The sequence below is a fragment of the Epinephelus fuscoguttatus genome, linkage group LG11 (assembly GCF_011397635.1).
Source record: "Epinephelus fuscoguttatus linkage group LG11, E.fuscoguttatus.final_Chr_v1".
Classification (NCBI taxonomy): Eukaryota; Metazoa; Chordata; class Actinopteri; order Perciformes; family Serranidae; genus Epinephelus; species Epinephelus fuscoguttatus.
Window position 1 is genome coordinate 23,985,248 of NC_064762.1, and position 19,590 is coordinate 24,004,837.

The 19,590-nt window shown below is 40.1% G+C and overlaps 1 protein-coding gene across 1 annotated transcript in view; it reads left to right on the forward strand.

Annotated features, from left to right (window-relative positions):
• Nucleotides 1-19,590, forward strand: part of lama2 (laminin, alpha 2) — a 325,147-nt gene that overhangs the window by 66,565 nt on the left and 238,992 nt on the right. Inside the window, exons 2-3 of the mRNA XM_049589718.1 lie at nucleotides 913-1,083; nucleotides 4,750-4,862. Coding sequence (XP_049445675.1) covers nucleotides 913-1,083; nucleotides 4,750-4,862 — 284 coding nt within the window. The remainder of the gene's footprint in view (nucleotides 1-912; nucleotides 1,084-4,749; nucleotides 4,863-19,590) is intronic.

The window sequence follows — 19,590 nt, forward strand, 5'->3', positions numbered from 1 at the left end:
TGGAGAGGTGCCTGTTCACCTTCCGGGCACTGCTGAGGTGTCCTTGAGAGCCCTTGGCCTTTAGCAATGCACCGAACTGCTCGGGGCAGGTCCTTTGGCAGCCCCATCGTTTTGACATCTCTTCATTTAATACATATATAGGACCTCTTTGTCCTGTGTGTATTTTGGCCTGTGTGTTTTGTGACAAGAGTAAAAAAATAGAATTTTCCCTCAGGGATTAATAAAGTACATCTTCTTCCTCTTCATGGAAAACCTGGGAAAGTCATGCTATTTCACATCACATTTTCCAGGCCTGAAAACGTCATGGAATCAGAAAACATCATTGAAAGTATTTGAAAAAGTCATGTAATGTTTTTTTGGGCTTGCGACGTAATGTAGCTTTAACATGCGTCACAATGTTTTTGTTTACCATCACGTATGTTACCTCATCTTCTTCCCAGTATCCTTCTTTCCATTCATGTATGCACACTAAAGTGGGGCAAAAAAAAATTATAATGGGTCCCTGAAAATGTGTGGGAGCCCTGAAAAACATAGAGGTGGCGGTTGCTTGTCAGTAGCATGTTTTTGGAATACTGTGTTTATTGTGGTAGTCCTTATCTCACTACACAAGTAAGCAGAACTTTGCTGTTTTCTGTGTGCTCGCTCATCAACTTCATATATAGATCTTTGTGATATTTACTGTACTTAATGGAACTGTCTGGCATTTTTTTTTGGAAAAATCATTGCTTGCTTTCAAACTTACAGCCAAATGAGAAGATTAATATCAACCTCATCTGTGTGTGTCAAATATAAACAAGTGTGTTTTCTAAAATATTCGTTTTTTAATGTTCTGCTGCAAAAATGTGTTTACCAGACGTCAGTACTGATACATACAGCTGTTTTATCATTTATGGTTGTGTGTTCTCTTTCCAGGACTGTTCCCAGCTGTGTTGAACTTGGCGTCCATGGCAGATATATCCGCTAATGCTACCTGTGGTGCGACTGGTCCAGAGATGTTCTGTAAGCTGGTGGAGCATGTACCAGGCCAGCCTGTCAGAAACCCTCAGTGTCGAATCTGCAACCAAAGGAGCACAAAACCATTTGGTAAGAACAACTCATACACACACACACAAGACTTAAAGGCATGGTGATTACAATAATTAATCATGCTAGATTAGTTAATTAGTGCCAGATTGGCCAGATGTTAACCAATCATTTTGTCTGAAACGATAATTACTGAATGAACTGAGGAATCAATCGCAACATGACAAAATGACAATGCAAAATTAGCCTGCGATCATAATTCAAACAGCCAACTAGACAGTCAGCTATTTAGTCAATCAATGATTCAGTTAACCGCTCAGACAGTCATATAACCAGCCAATCACTTAGTCAGTGAAGCCGTCTGTCAGCTGGTGAATCAAATTAGCTTTTGTTGCTTGCTTGGTGAGCTTTGCTTAGTTAGCTTACCAGTCAGGCAGTTAGTCAGCCAGGATGGGAGGAAAAGACGATAGGATATACTGGTGCAAAAAGGGGATGAGAAATGACAACAAGGAAAGCTGGAGAGGAGTGATGTGAAAATATTTAAGACAGATGAACTGAGACCAAAATGCTCATTTTAAAAACTTCTATCTGTATTAACACCAACACCTGAGACATTTTGGAAATGTGCTTTGCTTTCCTGCTGAGAGTTAGATGAGTAGATGGATACTGCTGTCATATCTGCCCTTCTAATAAGAAGCTGGACACTGAAGACAGTTAGCTTAGCTTAGCATCAAAAGGTGAAAGAATCTGCCCACCGGGACCTCCATCCATCCATCCATCCATTTTCATCCGCTTATCCGGGGTCAGGTCGGGGGGGGCAGCAGGCCAAGCAAAGCATCCCAGACGTCCCTCTCCCCAGCAACACTTTCCAGCTCCTCCTAGGGGACCCCGAGGTGTTCTCAGGCCAGATGAGATATGTAATCCCTCCAGCATGTTCTGGGTCTGCCCCGGGGCCTTCTACCAATGGGACGTGCCCGAAACATTTCTAACGGGAGGCCCCTAGGGAGCCTCCTGATCAGATGCCTGAACCACCTCAACTGACCCCTTTCGACATGAAGGAGCAGCTCTACTCCGAGCTCCCTCCAGATGTCTCACCGGGACCTTCAAAACTTAATAGTTCACATCTAACATCTTGCTTGTGTAATCATTTGGTGGAATATGTCTTGTTGGGCACCATGACTAGTTGTCACCATGAGGTTACCAGGCAACCAGGCCAAGAAATAGCCCAGCAGTTGCCCGATAGCAGACGAAATTGTCAACTCGTTACACTCTGTTTCCATCATCAGTCTGACATTGCGTCGTCTCTGACTGATTTTTTTCCGCGGGGAAGGGGATGCGATTTTCCCCAACCAATAGCTAGAGACCCACATGTCCACCTGAACCTAACGTCATCGTAAATTCACAGGGTTCACACCATGATGACACCAGCGTATGCCTGTGGTGCGTTGAGTAGTAGTAGGCGAAGTCTTTGACAGTTGTCATAGCCAGCAGATATGCTGGATCCACCACTAAATTTCAGCAAATCTCAGTGTTTACGGCACCATGACTACATGGCTATATAAACACAAGCAAGTCAAGGGAGATTGATAAAACAGGGGACTGATGGATGTTATTCAGGCTTACATATATCATATAGTGAACACTGCTGTATAGGCAGGCAGTTATTTGTCATGAGGTCGAAATTGATGTTTGTTTTGTCAGCTGACAATTACGTGGTTGCTGCCACTAGCTGACGGATTACACTCCATTTAAACAGATTCCCCACCCTTCACCGTTACATGTTAGGTGGAGCACCAACATCCTTAAATGGAGTGGTCACCAGTGTGTGGTCATACTAACAGTCCCATTTTGTCTGAGCTTTAAGAGCAGAACAGAGCAAAGTAAAACAAACTACAATGATACTGAGAGGACGTGTCAATTTAGAACAGCCTTTGCTAACAGTGTCTATCTGTCTCATCTCGCATGCTATTGTTCGCTTGGCTTGACAATGACGTAAGTCCCACCCATGCCGCTAATTGGCTAATCATTAGTTGTCCGTTCGTCCATCCCGTTCCAGCGAATGCGGTATTGCAAGAACGGTTTTAGGGAATTTCTTTAAATTTGGCACAAACATCCATTTGGACTCAACCATAAACTGATTATATTTTGGAGATCACAGCTCAAAGGTCAAGGTCACTGTGACCTAGTCTGTCTCATTCTTGTGAAAGTGAAATTTTCACCTTACACGAATCAAACATTATAACACACACAAAAAATTTGCAAATCAATCAATCAATCAATCAATTTTATTCATAAAGCCCAATATCACAAATCACAATTTGCCTCACAGGGCTTTACAGCATACGACATCCCTCTGTCCTTAAGACCCTCACAGCGGATAAGGAAAAACTCCCCAAAAAAACCCCTTTAACGGGGAAAAAAAAACGGTAGAAACCTCAGGAAGAGCAACTGAGGAGGGATCCCTCTTCCAGGACGGACAGACGTGCAATAGATGTCGTACAGAACAGATCAACATGATAAATTAACAGTAATCCATATGACACAGAGAGAGAGAGAGAGAGAGAGAGAGAGAGAGAGAGAGATGCAGGTAATGACAGTATCTTACAACAACATTAATGAAAGTAATAATATTATAGTTATAGTTCTGGTTACTGCGGTACAATATGTTAAAAGTATGTATTAATACCTGGTAGTATACATGTGTGACAATAATCATATGTATATAATAACAGAAGAAGTATGACTAATGATGGCAGCAGCAGCAGGAGGCATCTGGCAGGACCACGACAGCAGCACAACCACACACGTCACGCTGTCCAGGCACCGCTGCGATATGAGTTAATCTGAGAGACAGTGGAGCACAAATTTTATGTAAATGTATGCATACATACGCACACATGCATATGTTGTATACTAACAGTAGTATCTGTTTTCAGTCATCATGCTATGCTAAGCTAATGGTCTCCTGTCCCCAGCTCAAATTTATTGGAGTGTATATGTGCTTTAATCAAACCCTCAAAAGGAAAGACTATTTCCAGAAATGTTGAATTATGACTAAAAAATGAGGTGAGAGGGAGGATACTGTTAGAAGAGAGGAGAGAAAGGACTTTTACCACAGGATATATAGCTCCTTCATTTTGCGAGGGATAGTTGCCATGGTTTTTAAACAGACATGTCACACGTAAGTAGCCTGGTGATTGACAGCCGCAAGTCAACCTGAAACCACATGTCCTCACTTAAAAATACTCTCGCACACACATGTAAACACCCAAACAATCCTGTACACACAGCATACATAAATGTTCTGCAGAGTGACCTTTGCTACATAATACACTAATAATGTATTTTCCACCTGTTCCATTAAAGCTATTGTGAGGAATAGTAACAGCGGCCAGGACGAGATTCTGCAAATTGGGTGACTCCTTTTTTTTTTTTTTTTTTTCCCATTCAGGAGTGAAATAAAATAATCTGCAATGGAAAGGAAATCTATTATTTTTTCTTTTACAAGGTAGAAAAATGTGCTTTTGATATCTGGCCTTCAATGGTTGAAATGGCAGATTTTATTTGAAAAAAAAAAAAAAAAAGAGTGAAGAGGAGCATTTTCCCCTCGGACAATGCTGGACTCACAACTAACATGATTTTCAGATATTTAAAAATAGAATAAAAATGAATTAAAAAACTAATATTTCCCTCTCTTTTTCTGTGTGTGTGTGTGTGCGTGTACAGAGCGACATCCCATTGAATATGCCATAGATGGGACCAACCGTTGGTGGCAAAGTCCCTCTATCAAGAATGGAATGGAGTACCACTATGTGACGATCACTCTGGACTTAAAACAGGTACACACACACACACACACACACACACACACACACACACACAAACCTGTAATACTATCCTTGTGAGGATATTGTATTGATTTCCACATGTATTCCCCCGAGGCTTACTTCAACCTTAAACTAATACTTGTGAGTTTCAGCCCTTCACTCCCTGTAGTATCGAAAGTTGGCTCCTTCTTCACACAGAATGCCAGCTGTGGTCGGCTTGGATTTATGTTGGATTTTAATAGTGACTCGTCATTACTGGAATCCGGTGTAACCGCCATGAATCAAACCTGACCACAGCCTCTATTGTCTGCGATGAGTCAAGCTGCAAACCTTTTCTGTTTGTTAAGGTTTGTTTAACGGCATCAAAAGCATGAAGGTGCTAAAGCGCTATCAGGAAAACATATATTGGGTTGCTTGGACTGCATCGAAAGGTTGTAGACTCAGCCCAAGCTAAGGAGACAAGAAACTCCCCAAAACTTTGACACAGGCTGAATATGTAAGGACTTTTGTGATGACACAGAACCTGAAGATGCTCACAGAGCACATTTATAAACAGAAAAAACACATTTATTTTACTTCATATGGAGATTTTGAAGTGTTGACAAAACAAGCTTTTGAGGACATACGATGACATATTCAGCCCACTCTTAATAATGGTGGAAGGATATAAAATTTCACCACTCGCACAGTTGCCTTGAAGAGGGAAATAAGCTACAGAGACCAAAACTGTTTTTGCACCAGGCTGTAAACATGTTTATTTCTGCTGTAAAGTTGGGCATTTTAACATGGGGGTCTATGGGGTATACTGGCCTCTGGAGCCAGCCTCAAATGGTTACTCAAAGAACTGCAATTTTTGGAACTTCCACGTTGACTTCATTTTACAGCCCTGGAAGTTCCTGCTGGGTATATGAGCATGGACAGATCCTTATGTCTGTGTGCATTCTGAGAGCTTACAGATACGGACAAAATGGGGGCAGTGTAGCACAGTTCAAGCGAAACACAACCGTAGCACATTTGTAATAATTCCCTGTCGGCATATCGTGATGATTTAATTGTCTCACAGACAATTGTCGTGTACAACGCTGGCTCCAAAGATGGTCTACATTATCACAACCTCAACCTGGTTGTTGTCAGAAACTCTTGTCTCTGCGCTCTAGAGCCATCTTTTGGATACACTATGCCAACATAAAGGAAGCATGGAAGTATGTGGGCAGTGGTGGTTATAACATTTGTAAAGGGAGTATGAATGAGCCATAACACTTAATGCCACCATGTTGCTTTTCTGCCAGGATGTTGCCCCCATAACCACTGTCTTCTTAGATAACATGGCCTCACCAGGCTGTGTGTTGTCAATTTCACTGTATAAGCAATCAGAGCAGTTAGAAAATCATTTAGAGGATGCGCCTTTGGTTTGTCATCTCAAAGAAATTAAGCTACCCACTATTATCTAAGCAGTGCTTGAATTAGTTAAACCAACTTTGCTATCAATCATTTCAAAAGCATGCTTGTCACTCTTTAAATAATTGGGTTTCCATTTTTGATTTGGACGACTTGGCAGGAATCTGGGTGATTGAGGGGCTGTGTACTGGCATGGGATGATTTAGGACATCTAGTTTAGTTTAGACGTGTGATTAAACAGATTACACCGCCAGAGTATAATTATATAGATGTCTGGAGAATAAAACTAATGAGGGTGAGAGACTTTAGTCTATGAGAAGCCCTCGGTTCATTAAGAAAAGCTTATGAAAAATAGCTTTTAAGGCTAAAACAAATTAATTTGAAATTAATAATAAAAAGCACAATATTCCAGACAAAAATGAAACAATGAAAACAAAAGCCTGAAGTAACACAAATTAGCGATAACCACTTGCACGTCTCATTTTAATGAATATGCTCAAGCAGAATGTGCCATTCACATTTCAGCGGTTTTGCCAATTTAGAGTACATTTTTGTGGTCTCAGTGGACTAAAGCTCATACTAATACTGCTGTTAGAGCGATGTGAGATTGAATCTGGGTCAAGATCTTTGTCACTCTCCCGTCTTTTCTGTCTGTTCACAATGCACTGCAGAGATGCTTTAAATTTATCAAAAAAGTAGAGAGATAGAAAATGGATCTGGGGAAAAATGATGATGGAACAGCGACGAGGGACAATGGAAGAGACATACAGAGAAAATAAAAATAAGAAACAGAACAATATACAGGTCACAAAGTCACAGTGTGAATTATATGTCATAAAAACTTCGACATAAGAGTGTAAAAGAGTATATAATTAGGTAAGAGTGCTATAATACAGTCCATTTTTATAGCCTAACACCATTTTATAGGCTGTCCTTGTCACAAAATTTTATAGGCTGTCCTTGTCACAATTTAGAGTCGCCAATTAACTATGCATGTCTTCGGACTGTGGGAGGAAGCTGGAGTACCCAGAGGATACTCACGCTGACATGGGGAGAACATGCAGACTCCGCACAGAAGGGCTCCCCCACCTGGGATCGAACCGGGAACCCTATTGCTGTGAGGCCACGGTGCTAACCACCACACCACCGTTGCCGCTGCCCATATTAATACATATTACCTAAAACATGAAGCCAGCGGTTTAACATCGAAACTGTCTCTCACTATCTGTCTACATTGTGGAGAGCTGACAAAGTGATTCCACTAACACACCTTAAACACATAAAACATGGCTTATATCAACAATATTCAACAAAAGTACAAAATACAGCTCCATTATAACTCACAAGGTTCACAGACAAAACGCTAGTCTTTTCCTAGACACGTTTTCCACTCAAATAAAATATGCTAACATATAAGCATAAGCCTATGGCATTTTACATTGCATCAGTTAGCCTAGTGGCTAGAGGATGTTCCCCCCTTTTTTTTTAATTTGAAGGAACAACAGTAAAAAAAACCCAAATATATAATTTTCTTTTTTATTGATTTTTCAAACAAACCAATAACAAGCAAAACAAACAAACAACAACAATAAAAAAACAACAACATACAAACAATAAAATACACCACAGGTTGAAAAACCACAGCAAACTACAACAAGACAGGACAGAGGGAAGACAACTGAGACAGAGCATTAGATACATAAATATGTGGATGCGTGTGTACATACAAAAATATATACACACAGGATACATAATCTACATGGTACAATTTTTAATATCAAATTATATACACTGATTAACACCTCAGATTTTAAGAAAGGGCACAACTCATAAGTACATCAGGTTACAGTAGTATAATGGCCCTGTATTTTCATGTAGATATCTTGCCTATCTATTAGCTTGTAGCATAGTCTGTCAAAGGAGGAGATTTTCAACAACAGTAACATTTAACAGAGGTAACGTTACAAAATTTGGCTCCATTATAACTCATGAGGTTCATATATTGCATATATTAGCCTAGCAGCTAGTGGACTTTTTCTCTACTCATATGAAGCCAGGAAAATCACACACCAGACTTGGAATGAATTTTTGTGGAGGCTTTAACTTCTTCAGAATTTATATAAATGTATTTTCTTACCTGTGAAATTGAACTTTGTTTCCACTGAAGGAAATGTTTCATTTACAAAAATAAACATAAGGTGTGTGTTGCCGTGACATGTAGTTAGATTTCTGGGAAGGTGCGCCTCAGGCTATGGTGTGTCTACGTAGAGACCTACACCACAGGTCGACTTAGTGCACTTATAGAACAATCATTTCAGCTATGTACACTATCAGCTCCACATCATTTATATCCTTGTATCATCACTTTACCAGATGAGAGTCGGACCAAGTTTGTGTTACTCGGGAGCATCGACAAGACTGAACTCTTCTCTTCCACCCAGGCAAGAGCCTCTCAACATAAAACATGCTGAGTGCTGAGTGCACCGATGCTTCTTAGGTCACATCTTAAATATTCTTACAAGACACAGAATGAAATATTTCTTTATGATGTTAGAGTAAACAAAGCAAGACCAAACATTATTATTAGGCAAAAACAAAGCTTTGGAATCCGTCTTTGAGGTCTGAATACTAATGTAATGAGTGAATATTGCATATTTCAGGTGAGTCTCCTATTATTCATATGGTGTGGAATTTAATTTAGAGGCAGAAAGAGAGAACAGAAAAATAGTAAGAGGCACAACTGACGTGAGGCTTTATTTATTTATTCCAACCATCACATGCGTAGAATATAATTATATCTCCGGACAGGAAGTTGAGGAGCAGCCATCTTGACATGTTAATGACTTCAGGCCCATCAATCACACCTTTCACCACAGTGGTGTGGCTGCAGAATATATATACACTCCAAACAGTCTCACAAACAGCAAACAGGCACACACACACACACACACACACACACACACACACACACACACGTTTTCACACCTGTCACCAGAGTGCTACGGCCAATGAATGCATCTGCCTGGTTACACACTTTCTCACTCACTCACTTCTGACCTTGATATTAGTGTGTGGAGCTTGAGACTGACATGTACACACACACCACACACACTATTCTCGCTCACATCCGCAGTCAGACTAACATAGAGATGTGCAGAAAATTGAATGAAAAAATATCATTATAAATGCTGACAGCTGGATAATGAGTGTGAGTATGAAAAAAAAAATCCTCCTCTGTTCCATTTGTCACGAGCAGGTTCTTTAAAAGCTTTTTAATACTGGTGTACTTTTTCTCAATGACCACCTACCGGGCCGTCGGAGCTCTAACAGTCATCTTCAAATAATGGTCATGTTTGACGTGTTCGCAGCATTGTATTATGTGTCATTATTTCAGTGGAAAAGCTCCATCTTACTATAAAGGAGTAGTCGTAAAAGTCTGGGTGAAGCAAAAATAAATACGGTTTCTGGATTTGTCACGCAAAAGAAAAATGTCCTGAAGAAAATAAAGAAGGATATAAAATTAGCTCTCAACGTTGTGAAAAAAATAAGTAGCCTAGTGTTCTCTGCTCTGAAATCACTGGCGACGTGTCAGCTGAAAGCCAGATGGTACCAATGGAACCGTTCCGTACTGTCACCATTTTTGGTCCCCCCTCTGTTGGGGTACCTAGCACACAGATCTGGAACTAAAAGGTGGAGCTGTGAACACTGCAGTCTGTTGATTGGCCAATAGAGGACGGTCACTCTGCTCAGGGTTGAGCTGTGGCTGGTTTTGAGGCTCATGTAACCACTGTTCATACTGTGGAGAGTTTTATTAGTAAACTGTACCTATAAAATGAAAGGATGTTTTGCTGCCTCTCACAGCAGCTGGAGTCGGAGAAGAAAAAAACTTGATTGACTGGGTCAACTGCCGGCGACTTTTAAGGCGGAACATTAAACTCGTAATAATTAATGCATGAGTTGATGACTTGAATCCATCAGCACACCTTAAATTCCACTGTGACAACTTTGACCATTACTTCAGTTTTTTTTATGACATACACTTTCAGTAATGAGTGGATCTTCAAGCCTTTCTATATTCATTTCGATTGGGTTATGTGAACGGCATATATCCTCATCCTCACTCTGAGAAAAAAAAAAAAAAAGCGATGTCGAGCGTTGTTCCTGTGGGCTCTAGCAACACTAAACCCCTGAGCTTGCCTGAGAGGGACTAAATGCACAAACCCTCTATTTTTAAATATCCCATCACAATCTTCCTCTCACTGCAACCCTGTTTTATTTTGTTCTGAAAATGTTGGTGTGTAACCCTGTTCTGTGGATGATAAACGAGGTGCAGATTTCCATCTTTGCCGGCGATAATGAGGAAATACAGTGAGTGCTGGACGGAGCAGTGAGTGACAATAACCCCGCCCACATTTAAGAGTACTGTTTGCAGTGGAAACACTAGGGTCTAGGTACCATGTCTGAAGGGTTACTTTCAGTTCCAAAGGTACCATAGCGAAAGTAGTGGAAACGGGGCTTACATTGTAGGGAGGGTTATGATAAGGATGGGTCCAGTGCAATTTCATGCCATGATTTCAGGCCCACCCAAAAATACTGGCACAGAAATTAAAAAATAGTTTCACCGTCTAACTCCACAAGTTCTGTACACTTGAGTTCACAGTTTCTTTCACGTTTTCAGAAATTACAGGAATTAATGTTTTAAGAAACAAATTAATTTACCTGGACTTTTTTCATGTGACATAAGATAAGAGGAATGTCTTTGAAAATATTTGTGAATTTAGGTGTATTTTATGAACTTTAAAATACAAGGTAACCTATTCATGAAGTGAGGAAGGGTTGTGTGGGTGGTGCAGAGTGGCACAACGTGAACACACTGGGCTTTGTTTTTTCCACACAGTTAATTATTATCATGTCAAAATAAATAAATAATGAAAAAAAAAAAATAGTTGGAATACTTAATATATTTTTGAATGTTTGGACAGGAGACGACCTTTGCAATTAACTTCATCACAGAAGACTGAAAACGATCTTTGTTTCATCACGTAACTCTCAGCTTATTACTTCAGTCAATTTTATATTGATTTAAGTAACAGTAGACTGACCTCTCGCCTGATTTGCAGTTATCGACTGTATGCTGACGGCCATTAATGGCTGCTGTGCGTGTCTGTGTTTGTGCGAACATGTGCATTCTTCTGCTGGTGTCTCGTGTGTATACATATGTGTGAGTGTCGATCAGTCCAACGGAAACCTATTTACCCTCCAGTGCGCTGAATTTCCCCTGCGACCTCACTCATCTCACTCAGAAAATGACAGTGGACTAGTGTGTGTGTGTGTGTGTGTGTGTGTGTGTGTGTGTGTGTGTGTATGTGTGTGTGTAGTTATCGCCTGTGACATCACCACCCTCATTTCCTCTCTTGTTATTGTCGAGCCTCTCTGGATGGAAAGACTGAATAATGAGAAAGAGTGGGAGCTGAGCGTCTGTGTGTGTGTGTGTGTGTGTGCGTGTGTGTGTGTGTTTGTGTGTGTGTGAGAGAGAGAGAGTTTACGTATGTATATGTTATTTATCATTTTTAGATGAAGTCTTGAATTGTAATTTTGCTTCTTACTTGACAATCAAAGTAAAAGTCCTCTGCGGAGACCTGTTGAGGGTTGAAAAGTATCTCTGACTTCATGAGAGTTTAGATCCTAAATTTTGGGTCTTTTTAAGGTTGAATTTACAGTTTTACACAGTTTATTTAAATTTCAATTCATCACTCTTTTTATTTTTGTCATTATTGCTGTTATACTTCCATTAATGCACATCAAACTAAAAGTTTTCCGGCCATGCATCTCCATTTTGTTGAGTCTCACGTAGCCCAAGGCTGAGGCATTAGTATGCATATAGATTAAGAAATTAAATATATTGGGTGTGTGTTACTACAAAGGGTTAAATTTTGCCTCGCCATGGCAACAATCTTTCGCCAGCTTCAGACAGCAGTCGGTTAAATTGCAGTTATTACTGGAATGCAGTGGCCAGTTTGGTTGATGGACAGTTTGTACGACGTGGTCAAATCATGCACGGGCTCCGCTCTCTGGGGGGTGGGAGGAGAACTTGGCAGAGTGATCGGGGTCCTGAAAGTGGCTGTCAGTCAAAGTGCTGTCATTTTCCACAGCCCTTAAATACCTCAACATACACACATACAGGCACACACAAATACACACAAAGACTAGCATAAATGCACACGCCACATGCACAATTACTACCTTGAGTTCACCAAGTACTTGTTACACACACATGCAGTTTTAAAAGATTTTTTTTTAGGTGCACTGTGTGCTTAAACTGTCTAAGCTAAAAAACTTGAATCAGTGATCAAAAGTAGTCCATGAAGCCAGAAAGGGACTAAAAAAGTGCATTTATGTTTAGAGAAAGCTTCTTAACCACTAGACACTAGACTTTACCCACTAGAGTGTTATTTTTAAGCTGCCAGCCATCGCCAGCATTTTTGATCATATGCACTAGTCTCTCAAGGCCCACAGAATAATTGTTTCTATGAATATGTAAACAGTACATACATTAAACTAAAGAAGAGACCATCTGCTTTTAAACACAAAAACATTTTATTCTATCTTTTTCCATTTCTCTTTTATCAACACTTGAATTTGTGCATTTTCATAAGTACATTTTTAAGTACAAAACCAATTTCACATTTACATTTTTTCTTTTTTCTCATTTCCTTATGTCAGTTTGAATTTTATAGATGAAAAGAATAAAAAACAAAGATAATATTGTTTTTGAGGTATAGCGGAACACGTTGCCACGTTCATACTTGCGGAACCCACAAGTATGACCATATCACTCTGATTCTGGCTTCTCTCCACTGGCTCCCTGTTCGCCTCAGAATTGATTTCAAAATCTTATTGTTCGCTTTCAAATCGATTCATGGTCTGGCACCTCAGTACCTTTGTGACATTATTCATGTTAAGACTCCTTTAAGGTCGCTGCGCTCCTCTGACCAGCTGCAACTTGAGGTGCCTATGACAAAATTGAAAACCAGAGGTGAATGTGCTTTTTCAGTTGCAGCACCTAAATTGTGGTATGCACCTCCATCCCATGTCAGATTGGCCCCCACCCTCGAATCTTTTAAATCTCATCTAAAAACCCACCTTTACACTTTGGCTTTTAATTCAAACTGAGAGTTTTGTGGTCTTTTGCCCAGTCTTTCCTGGCTGTTGACTAGACGCTTGTGTTTCTTTGTTTCTGTGTTTTAGCTATTTCTGTGCACTTTTTTTGTTCTGTACAGCACATTGGTAATCCCTGTGATTTGTAAAATGTGCTATATAAATAAAGTGGATTGGATTGGAGTGATAGTTCAGTGTTCTGTTGCCTTCCTCTCCTCTGTGGTCGTCTGGTCCGTGTGTTACTGTCACCGCCATGGAGATCACGTTTCGTCCCACCAAAATTGTTTTCTTCTTCGTCCAAATCGGACTCAGAATGTTGATCAAAACAGAAATTATCGGTGTCTAAGACCGAAACATCTTCTGCTTCATTTGTTTTTGGACACAGCAGTGCTGTTCTATTTTACAAGATATGTAACAGCGCCCCTTATCTCAAAACAGTAAAACACGGATTGCAGAAATATCTCGTCAATGACGGGGAAGAGTTCAATCATAAATGATGGAAAATCTCGTCAGTGGCGGGGATAGCGTCAAGAGCAGAGAAGCGGGACACTTTGAAAACATACAACAACACAGGGCATTGAAAAATGATGATAGTGAGTGTTAACAGATTGCTTTCACTAGGGTTCTCCTTTATAACTGTTGTGTACGCACAAAATGGGGCCTGAAGGAGGCTTACACCACTTCCCAAGCTTATGTTGGGATCTCTAAAAACAAACGACGAATGAAATTATCATCATTGTTCGTAGAAATCCAATATAACATCAGATAGCATTTAAGAATTTTAGAACAGCGTGTCAGTAGTTTCAGTATCGTCTAATACACTGCATATATCGCCAAGCACACTTTTAGTTTTTATATAGTTTAGAGTTTAGAGTTACTGGAGATAGCGTGGCTACACACTCTGCCTTCCCCAGTCACCTCCTCCGGCACATCTCCACCACCTGCACATATGGATTGTGTAAATTAGCAAAGTCTAGAAATAAAGCCAGTGACAGCTCTCACACAAATCATTTCACTCCATATCCTCATTATGAATTGTAATGCAGGCCAAGTTCACCATAACAAAACTTCAATAAATAAACTGTTCACCTGTCATACTTCTATTTTCAAATGATACCCAAGGATGGGCATACCACTGACTGTCGCAATCAGTGTGACAAGGTGTGAAGCCACCAGTCTGATTGCTGTAAACATGTAGTTATACTTGGATTGTTGCTATAATTCACTGGAACGATTCATTGTCATACATCAGCATTCACGAGGAGCTTTGGATTGACCATTTATGGTTGGATGTGGGAGTATAGAGTGCAGGATATGAGGCTGAACCATGGACAATTCCAGGTGGACGGGGATTTAGAAAGGGAACATCGCCTGCAGGTGTGTGTGGGCATGGTTTTATAGATCTGATTATTTTTTGGCGCACGCCATGTCTGGCTTTTGTGCACACATACACTTTTAGTTTGGATCCTGTGCACTGTTTTATAAATTAGGCCCGGACTCTTTGGAGAAACCACAAGAAAAGACATATAGGGAAAAGTAATGAATGGAGTTGAGATGTCCTGTTTAACAGCTGTTTTCTGTTATATGATATTTGTGAGACTTATATCATACTTTGTTGCTCCTACAGGGTAAATCTCCTTTCTCCTGCCTTTGTTGCTGTTAAGTTGAATGTGACTTTTTACATTATTGTGTTATTCTGCTCTTGCCTTAATCTTGGCTCAGAGCATCAGATCCTATGGAACAACGGGGAAAACTCAGACTCTCAAACTTAGAAATAAGCTTACTTGCATTGCTTATGAGCCAGACATGCATTGTAATCACTCTTCTTGATCAGTATTACTCTCGAGGTTACAGATAAGGTAATACTTTGAGCTTTGAGGCAACAAGGTGCTTCTGGTGTTGCTTGTCTAAAAATGTTATCAGACTTTTTGTCTCATTCAGATGGCTTCAGCATTGAAAAACACAGCTGTTTTTTATCTTCTTTTTTTGTCAGCACTGCTCTGTCTGTCCTTGCATCTTTCCTTCATTGTAAGAAGTATTTCACTGCTGGAAAGATGGTCTTTCCATCAAACTAGACTGTCTATGCAGTAGAAAGATGTATACTTTTGAAATTGGTGCTACATGACCAGAGAAAACAGAGAAAAAAGGCTTTGGCATTTGATTTTGCTCTAAAGGCAGAAAACCTACAACTACCATAATGCACTGTGCCACACCAGATCCCTATTAGTAGACCAAACATTAGTTGACCAGCAAGATTTTATTGGTCGCTTAGTCAAAACGAAACAAAAAAGAAACAAACAAACACCAAACTCTATTAGGAGCCGTGTTTGTCAAAATAAATCAAAACCTATATGACTGGACCATGTGGGAATTTAATTTGAAAGGACAGACACAGGTAGAGACCACGCTCAGCAGTCAGACAGGAGTCAGGTTACAAACCAATCTTTGCCTTCTTCTGGAAATATTCAGTCTGATGAATACAGAAAAGTTGCTCATGTTAGTGCAGGGCTACCCAGAGATCTGTCCCATGGGTGATAGACCTACACTCTTATAAACAGCACCTGGAAGAAGATAGATGTATGATGCTTTTAAAGTTGCTTAGCAACCTCAGATGCAACCTGCCGCGGCGCTCTTTAAAGCTGGCACAAAAAAGGCACAAGAGTAGGGTCCAGCGCCGGACCTCAGGTTTTCCAGGTGTTTAAAGATGCAGCATGTGTACGGCCCTTAATTTCCAGGGCTGGTACCTCGGTTATTCCACAGGCTAGTTAATGACATGTCGGGCAGGAAATCCAAAGTGTGGGATCATTTTGAGAAGGTGAAGGACGAACCCAAGGTGATATGTAAACTCTGCAGGCAAACATTTGCCTATCATTCGTTGACTACTTTCTCAGACCTTGAACTCAAACCGTTGTGTTGCCCTATCCAAAATACATAGTTTAATAATTAATTTAATATCATAAACATGCAGGGGACGAGTCAACTAATGGCCGTAAATGACAACTATGGATCAACTAGGAAAATTCTTAGATGTGGGCAGCCCTAAAAAAAATAGACAACACAGATCAGCACTGTCTAGTTTTACTGTTAAATCTGTTTTTTTCCAGCCTCCATTTTTACTAATACAGGAAACAGTATGGTGCCCACTTCCTGTTCACAAATCCTCGTATTACAGCCAAACAGTGCACTGAAATATGTTTCTGCAAACATTTTAGGCAAGAAATAGACAATACAGTTACAGAATCTTGATTTTTATTAGATCAGCACTGCCTAGTTTCAACATTTGACCTGAACACACAAGGATCAATACACAGACCAGTGACAGCACTGTACTGTTTATTTACACTTATCTAAATACCCAGATCAGTGAATACTGCAACTTAAAATAATCACAGTCTAATAAACCACCGTCTGCAGTCAATTTCCAGCTCAAGGACACCTTAGTAAGGCAGATGCTTGAGCCTGGAGTCCACAGGTACTTGAACTCAGTCATTACAAACCTTCACCTATCATAGCTATAACTTTATAACATTATGATTGGATGAAAATGGCTTATGCATCTTACATGAGACATTTGTGTAATGTTCCTATTGTAAGTTGCCATGGGTAACACACCTTGAACTTGGATAAGACCTGGCTTTTCTTTACTCTACATAATAATGTGGAACATGAGAACAATATATGGTCAGAGCTTTTAACGCCAGGAAGAATATCTTTATTCATAACAGAGAGAAGGTAAATGAAACATCTGCTTTGCCCAATGAAACTTTGTTGGTGTGCGTTTGACAGTAGCCCAGGCCAAAGCAAGAATGTGGGAGAGACTGCAGCATCTGGTGTTTTGTGCAGACTAAAGCCTATTTAAAAAGCTTGAGGCTAAATTACGACCAAGTTTGTGAGCGAGCTTGTTTGTGTGCGCATTTGTTGCATTTGTGTGTGTGTAGCCGTGTTTTTGGCAGTTCAGACAGAGAGGCAGACTAAAAGAGAATAGATTTCAATTGGCCGTTACACACCGGGACGCTCCTCAGTTTTATTCAGAGGCTGTCGCTGGTATTTGCTGCACTCCACTGCAGCCTCTCCGCTGTTTAAGCCAATGTGAAAAGCAATAATTTGTCTGTTTTTATATATATATATATATATATATATATATATATATATATATATATTTCATATTATTTTTCCTGCAATTTGGCTTGATATTGAACTATATTCTATTGTGTTTGCTGCAGAGCTGTCAAGAGACTGCCATTCAAAACACCGCAGCATCTCCCCAAATTGTTTTTAGTGGCAGCTCGGTTGAAAAGCAGAACGATGGTGCGATGAGATGGCTGTGTGGCTCCAGTGAATATCTCCTGCTTGTTTGCCTGCACTCAGCTTGGCAGTCAGGGATGCTGGATGATTCACACTATTTAGAACTGGGCCAAAAGCTACTTTATTAGTCCAGTGAGATGTTAACACATTTTCTCTTGAAGTGACAGTAAATTTTAACGAGTCTGCATACCATGTCTGCTGCTCTGACGGCATATCCACCTGTGTGTCTGTATGTTTGTTTATGTCTCAATCCCGAAACAGAAATGATTTTTTTCCTGTCATTGTCTGTAAATCTTTTGTGTCTCATTCTGAATGTTTTGCGCTTTGTTTTTGATCCATCTTTTGTGCTTTTGTGTTCAGATTCTGTCATAATTAGCTGGAGCTCTAACTGGAATCGGGGTTTGATGCCAGTTTATCAGGCCAGAGAAATTTTAACACACTTCCATGTGAATGGCCTGTAAACACCAGCTGTTCAGTAAAACCGCTGTCACTGCGTGTCCAAATCACGCTGAGACAAAATGGATTCTTCACAGTCCATTTGGTTGTGGGCAACCCAACCATACTGGACACAGGGCTTAAATGGATTGATTGAGCATTAAAATAAACATTTTAAGTGCTCATTTGGCTGATCTGCTCAGATATGTGCAAAAAGCCAGTCCCTGGCATGGCAGGGCTATTTTCTGACAAATATGTAAGATTGCTCCAGTAAAATGATTGAGAACTACGTGGAAATGAATATTAATTTGTGCTGTTCTAAGGATTTAATTCACCTGTGAGATGGTAAATAGGAGACACCTGTCATATCTGAAGATCAACACAGTTTTGTCGCTGTTATGACTTGTGAATAATTGGCCTCCACTCCTCTGCAGTCTCAACTCTTCTATCTGTGTGATACAGAAATGACCAGACTCAGTCAGTAGTTTATTTTAGACTCACAGAATTATTCATCAGTGCAAAAACAAAGTACAGATAACAGACTTCATCTGCGGCTAAATGAGTCACTGATTGTTTCACGCTTTAGAAAAAAGTTTGGTTGGACTTTAAAGTGTTTAAGTTGGAGCATGCCGATCTGCTTTGTGCTCTCCTTTTGAAGTAAATCAAAGAGAGAAATTAATATTTGATTCTTTTTTTATGTTCCATGACGTCTGTGCACGAATCAGCTGGCATGTTGGTACAGTATGCTGTTTTCTTTCTATGAAGACAGAGAACTTCTTTGTGTACAACTATTGGCGTAAGTAGTGATGTCACTATTCTGTCATGAGTTAATAATACTCTACTTGCACAATGTAGTGTGACATGCATCTGAACTACACGTCTGTTTACTTCCTGTCAGCTCTACAGTAACGTCACCTTTGCCGCAGACCTTAGTGATCAGTGTTATTATACCTCTGTGACAGCAGTGGCCACAGGCGTTATGTGTTTGGATTGTCTGTATGTCTTTCCATATGATTCTTGTGAACGTAATATCTCAAAAACATCGTCAGGGGATATCTCCAAATTTGGCTAAAACGTCCATTTTAAGTCAAGGATGAACTGATTGGATTTTGGTGCTTCAAGGTCAATGTCACTGTGACCTTGCATCCATCTCATTCTCGTGAATGCAATGTTGCAAGAACTTCTTGAGGGAATTATTTTAAATTTGGCACAAATATCTCTTGGACTCAAGAATGAGCTGATTGGAATTTGGTGGTTGAAGATCAAAGGTCAAGATGACTGTGACCTCACAAAACATGTTTTTGGCCATAACTCAAGAAGTCATACACTAATTATTACAAAATTTCACGCAAATGTCTAATAGGATAAGATGATGAAATGATGACTTGATATATCCAAAAGGTCAAAGCTCAGCTTAGCTGTGACCTAACGTTCGGCAAAAACA